General features: G+C 35.9%; 2 protein-coding genes across 3 annotated transcripts in view; one reads left to right on the top strand and one right to left on the bottom strand.

Annotated features, from left to right (window-relative positions):
* The window catches only part of LOC145690007 (uncharacterized), an 865,423-nt gene that overhangs the window by 127,087 nt on the left and 717,448 nt on the right, over positions 1-20,888 (top strand). The gene's annotated exons all lie outside the window — the stretch shown is intronic.
* Positions 1-20,888, bottom strand: part of LOC145690008 (uncharacterized) — a 321,281-nt gene that overhangs the window by 96,529 nt on the left and 203,864 nt on the right. Inside the window, exon 2 of the mRNA XM_081764485.1 lies at positions 3,644-4,922. Coding sequence (XP_081620611.1) covers positions 3,644-4,922 — 1,279 coding nt within the window. The remainder of the gene's footprint in view (positions 1-3,643; positions 4,923-20,888) is intronic.

Below are 20,888 nucleotides of genomic sequence, written 5' to 3'. Positions count from 1 at the left end.
ACGACTCACTTATCTGCTTTCGATTTCGAGCCATTTCGAAAATCGGCATTTATTTTCGCATTTCTAAACAGCTGAAAACGGAAAGCCACTAGGTGACTTGTGATAACGGTACCTCACGCAAAATAATATTGTCTAGGGCGCTCTTGTTCCATATTTCAATTATCTTTTATCTATTTGAAGATATCACATAATTACTGTAAAATTAGAGGTATTTTAATTTCGCCGGGATGAAGACTTAATTGAAATATTTATCTTTCTAAGGTTGTTTGTATGACATAGAGTCTGCAAGACGTGAACTTGCAATTTCATATGAAATCCGAATATTTTTAGTCCACCCAAGATAAAAACAGACTTGATGCTTGCATTATTTCATTCATGGTGTTAAAGCAAAGATTCTCAGTCTTATTTACATGACACCTTACTTTGAAAACCTTGCATACTTCATATTCCCCTCTTTCCTACTCGTTGGTCATTTATGTGCTTTTTGTCTACTTTAGGTGCAGTTTTGAATGCTCAAATCTTCATGGTAATCTCATAATAATAATAATTTGCTCTTAGTTGATAAATTTTTGAAGTTCCTGTTGTATACTGAAATAGCAATTTGTACTAATTTTCGATTATTTTGTAAATAATTTTAATTTGCATAACTATGCAGTTTTCAGTAACATAGAAATTGTGAATAAGAATAGGTAAGGCAAAATGTTGAACATGTGAAGCTTGCTAATGCAAAGCTGTAAATGTTCGATGGAGAAACTCGGTTAAAACAGTGTAAAAGTTTTTTGAGCCCATCTATCCTGAGTGAGGTTTTCCTGGATTTTCCTTATTCACACCAGGCAAATGCCGGAATAGTACCTAACATACAGATCCCAGACAGCTTCGTTCCCTCTCCAATCCTTTCTTGCTTCTCTTTCTTCAGATAGTGTGATCGCCGAGGGACGTCATTCCTTATATGTGACGGGTTAACATAACCATAGATGCTGCAAGCTAACAAGTAAACCTTACGTTTGGGTGAATCGAGTTGCTGACTGAGACACATATGAGAAAGTAGTACTAAATGTGGTCAGTATTTCAGTGAAGTTTTAGGTGCGAAGCTCCAGGGGTTTAGGAGATACAGCTACCAGAACATCACATGGAAGTACAGAATAGTCTTCATACAGTTGGAGGTAAAAGCTCTGTAAGACCTCTTGTAACGACCAAAGGTGAATAACATATATATGGGTATATATTAGAACTAGAGGGAAGTCATATAGTAAGGGTATACCTGACGGCGGCCATCTTGAAATTCGCCATTTTGAATTAAGGTTAAGTTTTTAAAATACGAATAGGGTCATGTGATACATGATTTAAGGCGCAAATTTAGTCAGAAGAACAATGGTGACGTTAATTTTGATTTACGCGCAATTGGTAAAAAGTTACAGGGAAATTAAATATTGTTGCAGCATATGTATTAGTCCTTTACCTCACCTTGTAAATTTTGTGTTAATGATAATAATTAAATAAAAAGCAGGTGGATAAATATTAGGTCTATGGTAAGAGTTGCCTTGATGGCGGCCATGTTCAAATCCGCCATTTTGAATCAGACAAAAGTTTTAAACAAAACGCATAACATTGACACCTTATTAATAGCAAATTTTACCATAACTCCAACAGTATAACCATTTTTGCTTTATCATTAACCAGCATTTGCTATCGCGTAAACAAGTTGCTAATTTAAGGAAAAATGACCAAAGTGGAATTTAGTCATAATTGAACTTGGGTCTTTCTTCCAGAAAAGTCCTCAATTAGTACAATCAATATGTAGTTCAGAAAAGAGCCCATGACTTGCACAAATGCTCTGCTCACAGTGAGCACACCTGGCAAAGGCAATCGAGTTACACTTGACACATTTGTCGTAAACAATTCCATCAAAGCAGTAGTCGTAAGGAGCGATCCATTTAATTTTGTGCTGGTTAATGATAAAGCAAAATTGGTTATACCGTTGGAATTATGGTAAAATTTGCTATTAATAAGGTGTCAAAGTTATGCGTTTTGTTTAAAACTTTTGTCTGATTCAAAATGGCGGATTTGAACATGGCCGCCATCAAGGCAACTCTTACCATAGACCTAATATTTATCCACCTGCTTTTTATTTAATTATTATCATTAACACAAAATTTACAAGGTGAGGTAAAGGACTAATACATATGCTGCAACAATATTTAATTTCCCTGTAACTTTTTACCAATTGCGCGTAAATCAAAATTAACGTCACCATTGTTCTTCTGATTAAATTTGCGCCTTAAATCATGTATCACATGACCCTATTCGTATTTTAAAAACTTAACCTTAATTCAAAATGGCGAATTTCAAGATGGCCGCCGTCAGGTATACCCTTACTATATGACTTCCCCCTAGTCCTAATATATACCCATATATATGTTATTCACCTTTGGTCGTTACAAGAGGTCTTACAGAGCTTTTACCTCCAACTGTATGAAGACTATTCTGTACTTCCATGTGATGTTCTGGTAACTGTATCTCCTAAACCCCTGGAGCTTCGCACCTAAAACTTCACTGAAATACTGACCACATTTAGTACTACTTTCTCATATGTGTCTCAGTCAGCAACTCGATTCACCCAAACGTAAGGTTTACTTGTAAGAAATCTAGTTTCTAATCCTGATCCTGAACTGTAAATGGTCATTACAAATGTTGCTTTATTCGTAAATTTACGGTTTATTTCTTTCAGTAGTTTGCGCCGCCTTAGCTCGCTCTTCATGCCTCCCAGAATGGGAACCATTTGATAAAGCATGTTGTAAATGCATAATTTCGATGATATATATTTAAAATATGTTCATTTTCGATGGTTGGTAAATTTGTATGCGTAATTAATGGTATAACATGGTTAGATTTTGTGTACGAATTTCGTTTATGTTAGGTATGCTAAGGTAGGTCACGTTGGCAGTTCAATCCAAAGTCGTGTGTGGTATGACCAACCATCTTAACTTTGGGTGCTTCCTAGTGTCTGTGATCGAATAAATCATTTAACATTCATATTAAGTAAGTGAAATTTCTTGTTCGTAATATTTGTATTAACATATTGCGATAACAGGATACGGGTCATATGTGTCATTGAGGAATTAAATTACGCTAATTCTGAAACATTTCCCAGTTAATTGACAGGAATGAGGAGAATAATGTTTGATCTTGAGTACTTAAAATACTTTCAATTTTACTCTCATTACAAATTGTACTTATTCTATTTTTTCTGTTTCGTTAATGAGACATATGAAATCACTTCTGCTGATTTCATTTCTTTTGTAGGACCTCAGGCTGCCTAATAAATATAATTTCAAGAAATTTGCATAATACTTTTATAAAATCACCATTAAAAGACTTTTCTGTTCGTAGTATGCATGCAATATGTGATTTGTGACGCATTGGACGAAATTAACAAGTGAAATGCGATGATTTAGAAAAGCATGCAATATATCCTAATTGTATCTTTAATCTATGAAACACGCACAAACTACATTAAAGAATGACGTGGTGAATGTAAATTGTTATTTTCGTAGTATGTACTTTTGTATTATCAGATCTGTATCTTTTGAGATTTTTAGGCTAAAAATTGCAGACAATTATTCTGTGAAACAGTACTACTAACCTTGACATCCTTTATTGTTGCGGTTGCATCTGTGGTGAAGGTGGTGTTTGCAGGAGATGGTTTGTTCTTGACGCTAGGGAAGATAACTCCACGGTTCCTGGGCACGGCCCTGGTCGATGATGAGATTCCGGGCGTTGTACCTCCTGGTGCAGGCGTACTTGATGACGGAGTGATGGTAGAGAAAGTGGTGCTGGATGTTGTTGGAGATGGTGTAGTCACCGGCATCGTTTCCGTCACAGGAATTTCTTCGATGTCAATTGCATATCGAGCGGGATCGTATTCTACTAACCTGTCAATGGTGGGATCTAAAAGTAGTTCAGCTGGAACTGGCCTTTGTGCTAACGAGACAATGTCTTTAGAAACGTCTTCTTGTTTCTTAAGTCTCTTCTCAACCATATCTAAGTTTTGTATAATTTTATTTGCTTTTTGTCGAAGGTCAGCATGGATATCACTGATTGCCCGTTCTTGTCTTTGAGTTTGCGTAAGAAGTTCATCGGATTTTGGCACTAAATCATCCACTGAGCTCTTTGTACCTACAACAACGTCCCATACTTCGTCCATTTTCTCTGAAACCGTCAAAATAGGATTCATTTGACGAACTAATTTGTCTAATTTACTATTTCTAGGGTGATTTGGGGCGGTTGTGCGATTTCTGTATGCTTGTACGCTAGACGGTGGTATCGTTGCTTCTTCCGGTTCCACAACTGCCTCATGGACATCCGCTACCATAGCTAATACTTTACTAAGGTTCTCGGACACCAAGTTAATGTGGAACTGAAGTTTCCTGTCGACATTTGTTGTTGTACTTTTAAGCGATTGTAATTCTTGTGATACCCGCTGCATAGCCTCGGTATTGATAACTTTAGATATATCAATGCCAATCGGCCTTTTTTCGCTGGCTTCTGCATTAATATCGTCAGCAGGTAAAAAGTTTGTATCCAGCTGATTTTTTAATACATTTAATTTACTGTCAATATCATTGACCTTTTTGTTAAGGGACACGAGCCTCATATCAAGGCTCTCGACAGCACCTTTGGGATCATTGATTCCATTTCTGGTTTGATTAGGAACCGTTCTACCTTGGAACAATTTGAGGTCTAACGACCGAAGCTTGGCAATGATGGAGTCTGTTTTATCAATGTTATTTGTAACGCGGGAGTCTAATGCTTCGACCCTTCGCATCAAATGCTCTACTGCTTTGTCTAGATTTTCTATCCGTTGCAATTTTGATTCTAACGTTGAAACTATGACTTCGAAGACGTTGAATAGATATTGTTCCCTGGAAAGAGAAAAGAAAGAAGTATAAATAATTATGACATTTGGAATGTAATTCGAAAATAGTTCATGTTGTTGCAAAAATGAAATGACGAAAATCTTACAAGATACTAAAAGGTGAGACACTTTTAAATGTATCAAATGACGCTGTTTTCTATGCTTTTTAATTTTATACAATGGGGTATTCTTGTGACTAGATAATACGTGTATGTACGTATATGAGTTATCTAGCTCAACTGTGTCACTAAACCGAAACTAAAATGTTCATTTTATACAATAAAATGGCAAATATAGGTGCTTTAGATTGTTGTTAGATGTTCTTTGTTCTCTGTGTTGTTGTGTAATTGTATCTTATTAATTCCGTTAGAAAAATGTAATCATCAAAGAATATTTGTCTAAGTCTTATATAATAGACGCTCAGGAGTTGAAAAGTTACTTGAAACAGAGTTATTAAATCAATTAAAAATTGTCATTATTTCAATTTACGTATTACGATATTAAGTGCTAAACAAGTTTCTTGTTAAACTTAAAATTCTGTACATTTGTAATAACTATTCTGATGTTTTTTTGAGGTTGAGCAATTACTCATTCTGTCATTTCTCATAGTGACTTATTTAAATTCCCCGAGCAAAGTAAAGAGAGAGAGAGAAAGAAATAATCAATATTTAAATATGTAAGTTGTTGATTTGCTTGTATGCTAAGTGTGCGCGGTTTTAATTTTCGTGATTTATAGTGTCACTGCACATAATGCTCCGGAGAAAGACTTGTTTTGCGAAAGAGTAAACTAGTTCAACGTGTTAATACAGAGCTTTCTACAGTTTCTTTATAGTAGAAGTAAATGGTCAGCACCAGCTGTCAAGAAAAAAAAAGTCCTTTCTAAGAGCATGGTATTAAGAGGAGAAATATCAGGCATTTTTTTGTGTGTGTGTATGAGAGAGTTGAATGATTCAAAATGGACAGCATTAATATCTGAAGACGATTATTAGCATAAATTTTCACATTATTTTGTAACTAGCTGCCAACTAGTTGTCAGTTACTTTTAATAATTACAGTATTTTTTTCTTTTCCATATTTTTTTAAGAAAAAGGATTGTATAAAAAAAAATAGTTTGCCACTGGGTAGGAAATGACTATTTAATTTGCATTTACAAACTAATAGCTATGAAGACTTCATGAATCAATTTTGAGAAATGACTTCTCGCATGATTCATCTCTGGTGCATGGGGGTCCTTGGTTCAATCCTAGCTCGCGCCAAGTGAGCTTTGTGGTAGACAAACACCGTGTGCGTGGGTTTTCTCGAGGTTCTCTCGTTTCCTCCCACTTTCTTCATTCTACCATTTCATTCATCCTCATCATCACTGTCTTCTTTAACCTAGTCGGCATAATGGTGGGACGTAAAATTTAAAGATTCCACTTTATTTCCTCTCGCAAGATGATGGATTAAGTTCGAAAGTTTTAAAATTTGCTCTTCTTTGACTGTGTGATTAATCGGGTTTCGATTTCGCTCTTCGGTTGGGGTAATTGCCGTAGGTACACTCATTACCAAAATTATTGTCGCATGTTTCTAAATATGTTGTTGTAGGAATATAATTTGATAACGAATTCGCCCGGTATTTCTTATAATGTTAGTATGTGTATAATCTGTATGTGGAAAATTTCATGTTAATAGAGCAGTAAATAAGAACAATAAAACGAAAATAAAACTTTCTTGTCCATTTAGCAACATTTTGTTTTACTCATCTAATTTTCGTATTTGGAATTGGTTTCCTATGAAATTTACCTCAAAGATACATTTCTCGATTACACACTTAGTATCAGTATTAAAAGTACCCTGCAAATTCATCATCAAATTATATTTTTATAAGAAGACAGTCATAGATATGCGACAGTAATTTTGGACAGGAGTGTACATATATTGCTGTCCACGAAACGAGACGAGAAGTAAGGTTTTCTCTTCTCGTCTCCTAAGTTTTGTAGAAACCAAGGCTCGTCTCGAATGATTCTTTCTTGTTTCGTATTGTAAATTTATGTACAAAATTTGTCTTCATACTTTTTTTGGGGGATTTTTTTTAAAATTTCATCTAAAAGTTATCAGAGTTCTTCCGTGTCACCAGAGGTCTAGGAAAGGTGTGATAGAATGACATTTAAACTATATGTATTATTTAAGTATACATCGTGTAACGACTTGAGTATCTGTAAATGTTGATAAATGCAGTTAATTATGTTCGTATAATCATCAATTTATAATTTTTGTATTATGAATCATGTGACAAAACAATATTTGAAAAAAAAAAAATTAAATGAAATCTTTGAGTTTTACGTCCCACGGTTATGCCGGTTAGGCTAAAGGAGACGGTGATGATGAGAGATGAGTGAAATGGTGGAATGAAGAAAGTGGGAGGAAACGGGAGAACCCCGAGAAAACCCACGAGCACGGTGTTTGTCCACCACAAAGTTCACTTGGCGAAGGCTGGGATCGATCCCGGGACCCCAAGCACCAGAGGTGAACGCTCTACCACTGAGCCACCGCGCCCCCCAAAACAATATTTGAGATATAGGACTTGAGTTAGCCTGACCCGGTAAAACTCATATACCTTGAAATTTGGGACAATAACGCCATCTCGTGGGCAAAAAGCTCAATACTTTTTAGAATACCTAATGCATATTACAGTTGAGAATTTTATAATTGAATTTTACAGTTGAGAATTGATTGTAGACTGTAAGGTAATTCCAAAATAACACTGCATAGGCACAAATTTTATTTGGGAAGAAGAGAAAGCATTATTGTCCTTGTAGCTTTCTCTTAGTAATCAGTGGACGGTTCTAGGGTATTTCAAAGTATAATTAGGTCTAATTATTTTAATTACAAGATGATAAGTCATCTTTTTTTGTGGTCGATTTTTTTCGTGATTTAGAGCTTTCGGAGTTCACCTTGGAGCTGACTCTATAGATACATTTAAGTGACTAGCTTCATTTATTATTCTGTGTACGCTTTATACATTTTTTTAAGTTGTATGTTTTTCTTGTATATAACGTATGGAAATAGGGTAGGGTTGGAAATAAAGCGGATATAAATGAAACAATTCATTTGTTCGCGCCTATAATGAATGAATCTGAAAGCATAATTATGAGTGGAATGGCGGTGCCTCTGGGCACTTAATGAGAGATTAACTGCCTGAGGTGAAGTTGAAAGAGGTCGAGTGTGCTTTAGAAAAAAACTTGTGTGCTAAAGCAAGATGAGTAGTCGAGCTACTCATTTCGAAAGAAGCGTGAACTGATGTTTATATTTTTTTCTTTTTATTCACAACTCCTCCTCGTTTGTTTTTTTACCCTTCCTTTTGCTTTTGCGAATTCCGATACTAATGGGAAATTAATAGGAAGAAATAAGTAATATTTTTTTCCCTTTGATATCTACATTTCTTAGGATTATTAAGGCGATAGACCAATGATTCCCAACTAAAGCATGGGACACTGTCGATGACAGGTACGCAACGCGAATAAATGGAAGGTTGTGACGCGACATTGCCAAGTGGTAAAAGGGGTGTAGCTAAGCAAACGCATTACAGTGCGAACAGGCGACAGATACAACTCATTTTCTGTTCTTGTAGACTGTGTACAGGGTGGCCTGAAAGTAGGTATACACCCCTGCATTGATCAAGTATAACATTCTAGTTTATGGGTTTATTTGCTTCTTCTCTTCCAAGCTTAAGATATACAGTAAGTAAAACCACATTAAGAACAAATAATAAAGAAACTAGGTCTACCTGGTGGATAATAATAAGAAATGATATAAAATGCAATGAGCTGATCAGTACGGTACTGTATACCTACTTTTGGACCACCCTGTATAGTACGTTCACTGAACTGATGTGCAGTTCAACAATTTTTTTAAATAAAAGTTCCCATGTTGATTTTTACAATAGAATTCCTTCTTCTCTCCATCCCTCTTTTGACCGCTTTTGTGGAGTTGCAACATCTTACTACCCACTGTGTCTGTTATTTCTTCCCAATACTATGGCTAATATGAAATAAGATGTCACTCATGTAAGAACAAGAAAGCTGGTCTAAAAATAAGTATTTCTTTTAAGAAGAAAAGTAATGCAAATCTGTAATTTTTGTTTAATATATAGTGCGCATACGTAACTTGTGAAAAATATTTCTCTGCATATGTGGGTATCAGCAATAGTTAATTTGTAATGCTCGCCCCTGGTTATACAGGGGTCTCGTTCCACCACCTCTCTCATCATCGTTCACTTTCATAATCACTAACTTAAAGGACAACGTTTGGATCTGTGGGAACTAAGACTTCACATGCAGTTGACAATCGACTATCAATCGTTTAAAAATTAGGGTTCTGGTTGGCCATTTAGTTATCGGGGGAAGTTTTCCGCAAGATTCCTCGGGGGGTGACTTCTTTATGGCACGAGCCACCATACGTAGAAGGCGAATATTCTTTATATATTTGGTCTAGGAATTAATTCGTGCGGTTGGTACGCACACATTGAAGCTGTAGTACAAACACAAAATACATAAATACCTTAAGAAAAATATTGTCCATCGCTAGCCACCACTTTCGCCCATCTGTCAGGCAATGTACGGATTCCGTGGCGAAAGAAGTCCTCATCCTTGGAAGCGATCCAGTCAGAGACCCATGTTTCGATATCTTCTGAAGAAGTAAACCGCTGTCCAATCAAATCGTTGTTCATGCAATCGAACAAGTAGTAGTCCGAAGGAGCAACGTCTGGTGAATACGGCGGGTGGGGGTAAAACTTCCCATCCGACATTTTCTAAATAGGTTTTGACCGGTTTTGCGACATGTGGGCGAGCGTTATCATGTTGAACAATAAGTTTATCATGTCTGTTCTCCCATTCTGGTCGTGTTCTGGCCAGAGCTTGCTTCAAACGCATTAATTGTCGTCGATAACGTTCTCCATTCATAGTTTCACCCGGTTGCAACAGCTCATAGTACACCACACCTTTCATATCCCACCATATGCACAGCATAACCTTTGCACAGTGAATATCTCGTTTTGGTTGTGATGGACCTGGTTCACCTGGTTTCACCCAGGCCTTTTTTCGTTTAGGGTTCTCGTAATGGATCCACTTTTCATCACCCGTAATAATTCGATGCAGAAACCCCTTTCTGCTCTGTCGTTGAAGCAGCAATTCGCAAATGGTTTTTCGTCTTTCAACGTCTCTGTCTTTCAATTCATGTGGAACCCAATGTGACATCTTTTGAATCATTCCCATGGCTTTCAAGCGTTTGGAGACTGTTGTTTGATCAACGCCTAATGCTGCTGCAAGTTGTTCCTGCGTTTGACACGAATCCTGCTCGAGCAATGCTGTCAATTCTTCGTCTTGAAATTTTTTGGCTGTCCAGCTCGCTCTTGGTCTGCCAAGCCGAAATCACCACTTCTAAACCGTGCAAACCACTTCTGACACGTTCGCTCAGCTAGAGCATGGTCACCATACACTTCCACCAAAATACGATGACTTTCAGTCGCACTTTTCTGCATGTTAAAGTAATGCAGCAGGACACCCCGCAAAAACACTTTATCAGGCACAAATTGCGCCATGTTCACTTAACTACAAACTGGTGTTGTTGACGCTTTAATCCACTGCCCTATACTACGAACGATACGCGATGACAGGGGTTTGCAACACATGTGTGGATACACGGAACTGTGGGACGCTCCGTTCGTTGCGCCATCTCTTGTCCACCCGCACGAATTAATTCCTAGACCAAATAGAACTGCACTTCGCTTGAAGAAACGAGCTATACAAAAACGTGGCAATGACTACCATCTCGTTTGTTAAGAGTTGAAAGGGAACTCGGAACGCCACCTTCGAATCCTGTGCGCACAGAGTGAAACGAGCAAAGGAGGACAGGAGATAGAGTAGGAGATTATAATGAACAAATATTGGCAGTGTACGCGTAGTCGTGGATCCTTCACGAGTAATATACCTGCGAAACCATCGACAGCATTATCTATGTTCCTGTTTGTCTGTCACTGATATCTTTTGTCAACGAGACTCGCTATTTTGCTGCATTGGAGCGCTGTACATCGTATGTAGGGATGTTTTAAAACAAAGTATATGTAATAAGATTAAAAAAAAATACTTTTCTCAAAAAATAAACGAACAGATTATAGTAAAAAAGTAAAACATAATTCTGTTTTCAAGAATATTATTTTTTAATTCTTTTAATGTATGACTAAAAATCAAAACATGGGAAGCTCTCCCATATACAATCGGTTTATAACATAAATGTGTGTAATAACGCTCGCCATACTTTTGTTTTTAGTTATGCATAAGTAATTCTTTAAAGATAATAATTTTCTTAAATGATTTTGTTTTACTTTTAGTACGATTTGTTTTATTTAGTTTGTTATGGGAGTATTTTCAAAGGATTTTAATTTTTTCTACTGCTTAGTAACAATAAAATACATGTACTGTCGTCATTGTGAGTGGCGTATTTAGGGGGTGGGTATCGGGCTCAAGTCCCCCCCCCTCCAAAATAAATTGGTTGTATGCACAACCTCATTAAAATTTGTCTGTACCCAAAATAAAAATTTAAGTGCTTATTCACGTGTTGTGCATAGCCCCCCGAAACAAAATCCTAAATACGCCACTGGTCATTGTAGAATTTTACTTTTCTTTTGTACATGCTTGCCGAGGCTCGGTATCTTTTGACACTATGGCCTACTTGAGAAAGAGATTTAAAAATCACACATAATTATTATTATTTGTGAGGTAAAATGAAAAAATGGAAATAATACTAAAAATCCATAAAAAAAATAATACTAAAAGTTCGCTGTAATCCATTATAATCCACCAAGTGGTTCGCTATAATCCATTATAATCTATCGCGTTCAATGCTTTTTATTCTTAGACACAGTTCTTCATTTTACTTATAAAAAGAATCCCCTTTTTTGTACATTTTATAAAAGTGTTATATTATTTTTCATTTTTTGATAGGTTTTGACGTAAAATCAATCCTTGAAGTCGATCAGACTTTCACAATCTGAAATGTAATTTACGAAAATACTCTAGAACAGGCGTTCTCAACCTATTGCACGCGAGTTGCTGTTGGTAGTACATACGACATATGGTAGTATTGATTAATAATATGCGTCGGTTGTACGCCGATGGAAAAGGTTGAGTGAGAAACTGTGCTCTAGAAGTTGATGTCCCGACAAAACGTACCACTTGAATTTTCGCGACAAACATACCACTTTTGACGACCTGTCATGAGCTAATTAAAACATTTCAGATATTTAATCCGCGACAAACCGTACCACTTCAAGGAAAAAGTTGACCTTGAAATGTGAGACATTTACTACAAGGAAATCTGACATTGTAAACAGGGTCAGTGTTGGTCATTAAAATTTACTTTCACCAAAGGTTTTCGTAGGCCTCCTCGCTACTGAGAAGAACTCTACAGAGACAGAGATGTGCGGCGCAAGAAAATACAAAAGATCCTAACAACTGTAAAGAAGTGGTGTTAGAAGAAGAAACACTCAAGATGCTTGACGGTACTTCTTTTCTGTTAGCTGACGACGGAGAAGAAAATAGAATTATAATTTTTTGTGGTGATAAAGGCAAAGAGAGCTTGAAACACTTTAATCATTTTTTCATGAATGGTACTTTCAAGGGCTCTAGTGAACAGTTTTCTCAGATTTACAGTATCCATGCAGATTTGTGTTATCCGGTAATATTTACTTTATTACCCAATAAGAATAAGGAGACAGATATTCGTTTGTTTCACGTTCACCTCTGGCGCTTGGGGTCCCGAGTTTGAACCCAGCCCCGCCAAGTGAACTTTGTAGTGGACAAACACCGTGCTTGGGTTTTCTCGGGGTTCTCCCGTTTCCTCCCACTTTCTTCATTCCACCATTTCATTCATTACTCATTATCACCGTCTCCTTTAGCCTAACCGGCATAACCGTGGGACGTAAAACTCAAACATTTCATTTCATTTCGTTTGTTTCAACTCATCCTTCAGTCTGTTCCGGAGTGCAAACCAGAAATAGTGAACGTGGATTTTGAATCGTCTGCCATATCTGCGCTTCGCCAAGTATTTCCTTCGACAGAAATAAGTGGGTGCTTCTTCCATTTTAAGAAATACTTTTGGCCGAAAATTCAGGAGATAGGACTTTCGGTGGAGTATCGACAGAATGAGGAAATCAGGCATGGTCTTGGTCTTGCATCCCTTAGTCTTAGTCTTAGTCTTGGTCTTACATCGGTACTTTTCTCACCACCAATCTGTTCAATTTTTAACCTTATTTTGGTCGGTATATATATATACTTATATACCGTCCTATTAAGTGGTACGTTTTGTCGCCTGTCATTATTTGAAGGCTGATTGGAAGACTCTTCGCAAGTAGCCCTCCAGGCAAGTGGTACGTTTTGTCGCTTGTCATTATTTAAAGTGTTTTTAGAAAACCCTTCACAAGCAGCCCTCAGGACAAGTGGTACGTTTTGTCGGTGGTAGTTTTGTCGCGTATTCATAGAAGTTAGTCTAGCCAGCATACCCGTAGGACGTAAAACTTGAAGATATCGTATACTATATACAATACTTACATAGTTTTGTGTACAAACATGTTCCCTGTTTCGTATAATTTTGAAAACATTAAGCACCAAATGGCACGTAATTTGTCAGTGTGAAGTGATAAGACGAGGAGAAAATTTGTTGGAAGTCAACCTTCATATTTGCCCACATATACTCACTGACTACATCAAACTCCTGCTGTTAGCAGAATGGCGAAGGTGCAGAGCGTTAAGCAACCTTTTAATAAAACTTGTTCCACAGCATCGTGTGTTGAGTACATATACGGAATCTAGTATATAATAGAATAAGTATTTTTTTAAAACTTGCATGATCATGATAATTACATAATTAAACTCAGGTTCATTGTAGTAACAATATTATATTTGAAATTGGATTTTTTTCCTGCTTGAACAGCTTTTATGACTTCCTTAGTTTTTTTTTTTCATTTATTAACGTAAAGAATATAGGACATAATAGTAATGACAGTAGTGTATAGGCAAAATTTATAATAAGTTCCTTAACTTGAAGAAAAATTACATTATTACTTTCTGCTGGTATTGTTTTTCACATTCCCCTCCCTCTAATTTTTTTTGCACATTTTATGTAACTAATTAGCTGAACCTGCGCTCTCTACACAACGCATCTTTCACATATGAGCATGAATCTCTTTATCATTCCTCATAACATCTGTACACGTCCCTTTACAGGCACAAATGAAAGACGTCTTGATAAAAAGGAAGCTATGAAACAAACGCCTGAGGCATATACAACCCCAACATACAACAATCTGCTGTTGAAATGTATAACGCTTAGGATATGATGCTTTAGTTTTTTTTTTTAATTTCAACGCTTCCAGTGTACCCTAAAAAATGTAATAAAGAAATAATGGCCATGTTTTTTTTAATATTCAATTAGAACTGGACAATCTACTTGAAATTTGCAATCGATCAGTGAAAACGTCATCTTTCTAGAGCCTGGAGTATCCGATATTTCATTGTCGAAAGGATTGGCCACAAACATATAGTCTAAAAGAACTCCAAAGATGGCAGCACAGTTCATTTGCATTGATTTTGGAGAAGGCTTATTAAAATACAAAGACTTTGAACAATAATTTTAAAACATAAACTTTATGAAAGAGATGTATTTAAGTAATTTATTTAAAGTACACACACTTAAAATGTTTGTCTCTGTTAAACGTGAAATCACATATAAATGAAATAATCACATAATCATTGAAATCCAAGTACATTTTAAAGAAAATAATTTCCTGTATAAATTAATGGGCTAAGAACCAAAGCTGGCATAGGTACTCTTGAAAATTAGATTTGTTGCACTATATATATATATATATATATATATATATATATATATATATATATATATATATATATATAATAATATTATATTATATAAAATATGTAGTTTTGGAAGGTCAACGTCTTGGTGACTCAATATTCACTTTTAATGATAATTCTATAATACGTCCTCATGTACTTCTAATACTCTTGTACACTCATGTTGAAAATTATTGTCGCATGTCTATAAATATGTTGTTGTAGGAATATAATTTGATGACGAATTCGCCCGGTACTTCTTATAATGTTACTATGTGTATAATCAGAAATGATATGTATGTGGCAAATTTCATGTCGAAAGAGCAGTAAATAAGAACAATAAAACGAAAATGAAATTTCCTTGTCCATTTAGCAACATTTTGTTTTACTCATTCTAGTTTTCCTATTTATAGTTCTTTTGTTATGTAATTTACCACAAATATACGTTTCCCGGTTATACATAGTAGACTATCAGTATTAAAAGTACCCTGCAAAATCATTATCAAACTACTGTATATTCTTACAAGAAGATATTTATAGATCCGCGACAATCATTTTGGACATGAGTTTACATCAAAATTTGTCAATAATAAGAATAACTAAGAAGCATAATCTATTAGTTAGAAAATATTATGATGTCAATTTTGCGGTGAATATTGAATATTATATAACAACACTAAAATAATACATTAACAGGTAAGACAGTACTTATGTAGCTTATGATTATCTACTGATTTGGACCATGCAGGTTTATAATCTACAAAATAAATATGTAGTGAGATATAGGAATAACTACGATTTGCACTTTTCAGATATTTATGTACCATACATTTATAACGAAACGTTGTATTTCTTTTACTGTGTAATGTCGGGAATATATATACGTTTTGTTTCATTTTTTCTGTATATGTTTGTTCCTTTCTGTTTCTTTCTTTTTCTTTTTGTAATGTCTGTTTTTTATTAGTTTTACTTGTAGTATTACAAGAATAATGAAAAAATCATCTGTAATGCCTATTGTAAAAGAGAGCAATAGTCTGTAATAGGTAATAATGATAAATTAAATATAAATGCGGGTTTTTGTACCATATAAACAGAATTTACTCTTGAGTTGCTGTTCTGTTTCTAATCCCTTGGAAGCTATGCAACCCATCTTGCATATTTTGTTGTAAGAAAAGCTACGGTACACGATTTCCCAAGCCTTCGAGTACGAGCGGTACACCAAGGTTCCCATTTTGTTTACCTGACGCCTCCCGTTCGTAGACCCTACATACTTCACGCTCCTCTGCTGTAGATGCAGCACTAAATTCTCAAATATTCGCGTAATAATAATAATAATAATAATAATAATAATAATAATAATCACCACATTATCAACCATTTATATGCATTTTCAACAAGGCCTCTGCATTCCTCTGTAGTGCGATATTATTATTATTATTATTTTACCAGCTTTGTTCTTAATGGAACCACAGTTTTTACTCAATAGTTATTTTGTGTTTATACGCTATTGAATTTAACACTACTTTGTGATAACATTCGTAATATTTGTAATTACGAATCTAGTTTATTTCTGTCTCTAACTTGCGCTTCCTTGCTCGCTTAGGATTAGGAATTACCATTTTGGACTTTTGGCATCTATGGCCATATTAGCCCATCACACATATGTCCCTCGGCCATCACACTGCCGGGGGGAATTAAATACGAAGAAAGAAATGGGGAAGGAAGGAAGCGGCCTGGGATTGTTATGTTAGACACCATCTCGGCATTTGCCTGGTGTGAATGAAGAAAACCCAGTTAAACCTTACTCAGGATAGCTGGCCTGAAAAAAGCTGTTACACCTTTCCGTCTGTGTGACCACACTGGAAATCGAACTCGGAACTACTTGCACCAAAGGCGAAAGCGTTAGCGACTACGCTACGCGGGGCCATCCTTTGCTTGCTACTTACCGTCTCTCCTGGTTGGGTACTACTGAACACTATAGGTTGCAGTTATGATTAATTAACGGTTCTAATTGTTTGCATTTAACTCATTATTATGATTTTACACAAATTAATTCTCAATGCAGTATAGTTACGGCCTGTTAATGTAGTATGCTTCGTGTAGGTTGGCGGTAAAGCTGCTAAATATTGCACTATCCTAAAGGCTAATGTAACAACTTCTGTAATGTATATGTCCATATTGGTTAGTTAATAAATTATGTGGTACTTAACATGGAATTCCTAGGTAAATACTTCTGGATTTTATATAGGTAATTACAACCTTATTTATAGTACTATGTCCCTTGTCTTAATATGCAGAAAATCATGTTCAGCATCATCACTGTCCAGTTTTCAAATACATCAAGCAGTTAGGCAAGTAGCAAACGTCGATTCCGTTAAGAATAAGTTGTGCTGTACAAGAAATAAATGCATTTGAACAAATACATATTTTTGAAAAGAATATTGTGATCACAAATGTAGAAATGGTGACAACAGATTTGATGACAGTTCTTCGTGATTTAGTGTAATTGTATTTGCAGTGTTGACTTAAGTACAACGTATTTATCTATAGTATGGTTATTGAGTGGATATACTGAGGGAGGTCAAGTCGTGATAAGTATTCAGTAAGTTCATACACTTCTGTATGCACTTGTATTTCTGTACGAAACAAGTTATTCAAGTATGCAGAGATATTTTATGATCGTGCATGATTCCACCGAGCTTTGATATTACTACGCGCTGGGAGCAGTAGTCGTGACCTTATGGCTTTGGTTATCAATATGTTTGGAGCCTATTGTAGGCTATATTGTTTTTAAAAGTATTTTATATTGGAATAAATATCAAATTTCTATAGCCGAGTTTTTTTTTTTTTTTTGTTGTTGTTGTTGTTGGAGGTAGCGTACTTTACATACTTAAAATAGAACTGGCCAACCGGACATTAGGTAACCAGGACCCACCAGCCAGGTTGTGACATTCGTGCTTTTACGTGATGTGTGATCATCGCATCACCTTCCCTCGCCGTCAATACTGGCTTTCTGGAACAGAGTTCACTACTCCTTTCACGTAACTCCCCAATTGTCCTCACGACACTAGGTGCACGCCGCGACGCCATCATCATCTGGCGAGTACAAATGGACACTCATATTTCTTCTGACCAGACCCAGCACTGTGTAGCTTTGCTGATCTCACGAGAAACTGTATTCCCCTGCGGCTAAAGCATTGACCCACTGTACTTAAGTGCCTATACATAAAAGAAATCGCCCTGAGTGAGTGAGTGTGACTGACAGATCAACGCCCAGGCCGAACTACTTAAGAAACGTGATATTTGGACAGTGTATAGGATTTGTAACGTAAGGTACCACTAACGAATGATTTTTTTAAAAAAAATGGCGAGAAAGAGGGTAGTAACGGTTGGCAGTTAATTTAAGTTTCTGTATCTCAGAGTCTCCGATTGTTAGAGACATGAAATTTGCTTATGGACATCTCATTTAAAATAATTATACACGTATTTAAAAAGTATTTTTCTTAAAAAAAAAAAAAAAAAAAAAAAAAAAAAAAAAAAAAAAAAACTCGAACGAAAGAAAGGGGGTCAGAAGATAAATATGAGATTAACATTATAATTATTATAACAAAATGCCCATATCTCGTTACACGATAAAGAGCAACCATTTACAACTGGCCGATGTATGACGTTAGGATCAGGTCTCTCCTGGTTTTACGATCGGAGTATAGACTGGGAGAAACAGATGGAGCTGTGGGTTGAAGTTATGGGGGCAGGGGAATGAGTGAAAACAAGTGTTGAAGATGTACTAGCTATAATTCATCTACGAGTAGCATATTTTGTACGCTATTAATGTTCTTGTTTGTCTGTTACCACTGCGATTTTCAGCGCCAGATTTTTTCTGCTTCCTGTTCTCTATATAGTTTACTAAGAATAGGAGCATCACATTGTAACGTCACAGAGCATCTAGTTCGAAATTACTAATTTAGAGTTGCGTCGTGCCTAAATCATTGACGCTTTCGACTTTGGTACGAAAGAATCGCGTTCGATACCCGGAGGGACAGTTTGTAGTACTGAAAGGATCGTTGTACTTCAAACAACTAAAATTTCTTCTTCCTTTAAGAGTACTTATTATATGTCCTTTGTTTATTGTCCAAATATCCCTAAATGCTTGAACTATTGAATGTTTGGACAACACAAGTAACGAAACAATAATTTGTTGTGTAATTAGTTACTTATATATAAAAATGAAAGTGACTGTGTTTGTGACTTAATAACTCTCGAACCACCCGACCAATCTCGATCAAATATTCAACATAGATGAGGTTCGGGCCTGAGATGTCTTTTAGCTATTCACTTTGACGGTGTGACTTACGGGAGGGAGAGGGGGAGATATATATATATAATATGATAAAAAAAATGGCCGATATTAGTGTCGAATCCATAGTTTTCGGGGTTACTGAGAAGAGCATTGACACTTCGGATCCTGTTTAAATCCAAATTCGACCCCACTAGTACTCCTAAGGGGGATCACATGTAAAAATAATTGAAAATAACCTATATTCATAGTTTTTGGTGTTCCTAAGTTGATTGGTGACAGTTTTGGTGCCCTTATGTCCAAAATAAAACTATTTTTCCCGTGCGAAGAAGGGGCATTCTGCTAGTTACCTCTAAATGAATAACTTTGTAGTACTCGGGGGTACTACTGTAGCCTTATAATTAGGAATTTGTAGTTACATGCTATAACGTAATAACCGAAAAGCTGTAAAATTTCTCAATTAAAAGAAAGCGCGGGGCACTTAGAAGTCTGGATACCGTATTATTTATTTATTTATTTATTTATTTATTAGTTCGTTAACTCACTTCGACTAATACATATTGTCTTGCCTTGTAAATTTCTTTCCTGGTTCCGATTTAGATAAGGTTTTTATACTGGGCGCTGTGATGTACTGTCTTTGATGTTATTTGTGAACATATATTTATTAGAAAAACAAGATTATTCTTTAAAGGAAGGCACGGTGGCTCAGTGGTTGAGCGCTTACCTCTTTGGCTTGGAATTTCTAGTTAGATCCCCAGCCAATCAAGTTTGGGGTGGACAACATCGTGTCCGTGGGTTTTCTCGGGGTACTCCCGTTTCCTTCCACATTCTCATTCCACGAATTCTTCCATAACCATTCACTTACCGTACTCATCGTCTCTCTCAGCCCTCGGGGCACAATCGTGGAACGTTTAACTGAAAATTTTCACTTTCATTTCATTTCGGGATTATTCTTTAATCTTTCCTATGTGTAAAGAGTATAGAGAAGGGGGCGTCATTGGGGACTTTAGGAGGGCAATCCCCCAAAAGTACTGCATTTTTGCCTTATGACTGATCATAACATTGAAATAAAAATAATATTATTATTCTATTATTATTAGTAGTAGGTAAGTAGTGTTAATATAATTTGCATTAATTTCAAGTGAGAAAAAATTAACTTTTGTCGATGTGGCTTCCCTCACAAATCACTTGTAATCAAAAGTAGTGTTTTGTCCATTTTTATAGGTCGTTCCTGCATAATTTCCTCTTTTCCCTAATCATGCATTCTTAAGCTAAATTCGAAAATTCTGCATAAAAGATTGCATCTTTCAGATGTTGTTGTGTAAGTGAATACGTGTGTGTTCATAGAAGGCTGATATGAATACGAAACTTAATATATATGCAGTTGTACGATTGTAATATTAAAATTAGATAAAAAATAGAAAGTAGAGCGAAACTCATTCACGTGACTTGTTTATGACATGCGAGGGTGGATGATACCTCTTGAGGAGAGATTACTCAATATGTACTTCAGTTACAGATAAAGGTGCGAGGGAGGAGAAAGATACGAAGATCATAAATTCAATAGTCATTAGAAGAAGATGTAAGAATATTACATTTGCTACATCTTGACATTCTTTTGCCTTCTTTGGAGCTAGCTTCTTTTTTTTTTTATGTGGTGACTCCATTACGATGCTGTTTCTTTTCTTTTCCAGTCTTATCAAAACAAACTAGACCCACATTATTTGTAAATATGCTCTCTCATCCATAACACTTTTTTAGTACATATCGAACTAATAGAAAAAGTGTA

This window comes from Thermobia domestica, chromosome 7 (assembly GCF_964235325.1).
Source record: "Thermobia domestica chromosome 7, izTheDome1.hap1.1, whole genome shotgun sequence".
Classification (NCBI taxonomy): domain Eukaryota; kingdom Metazoa; phylum Arthropoda; class Insecta; order Zygentoma; family Lepismatidae; genus Thermobia; species Thermobia domestica.
The sequence above is the reverse complement of the archived record's forward strand: the minus strand, read 5'-3'. Positions and strand labels throughout refer to the sequence as shown.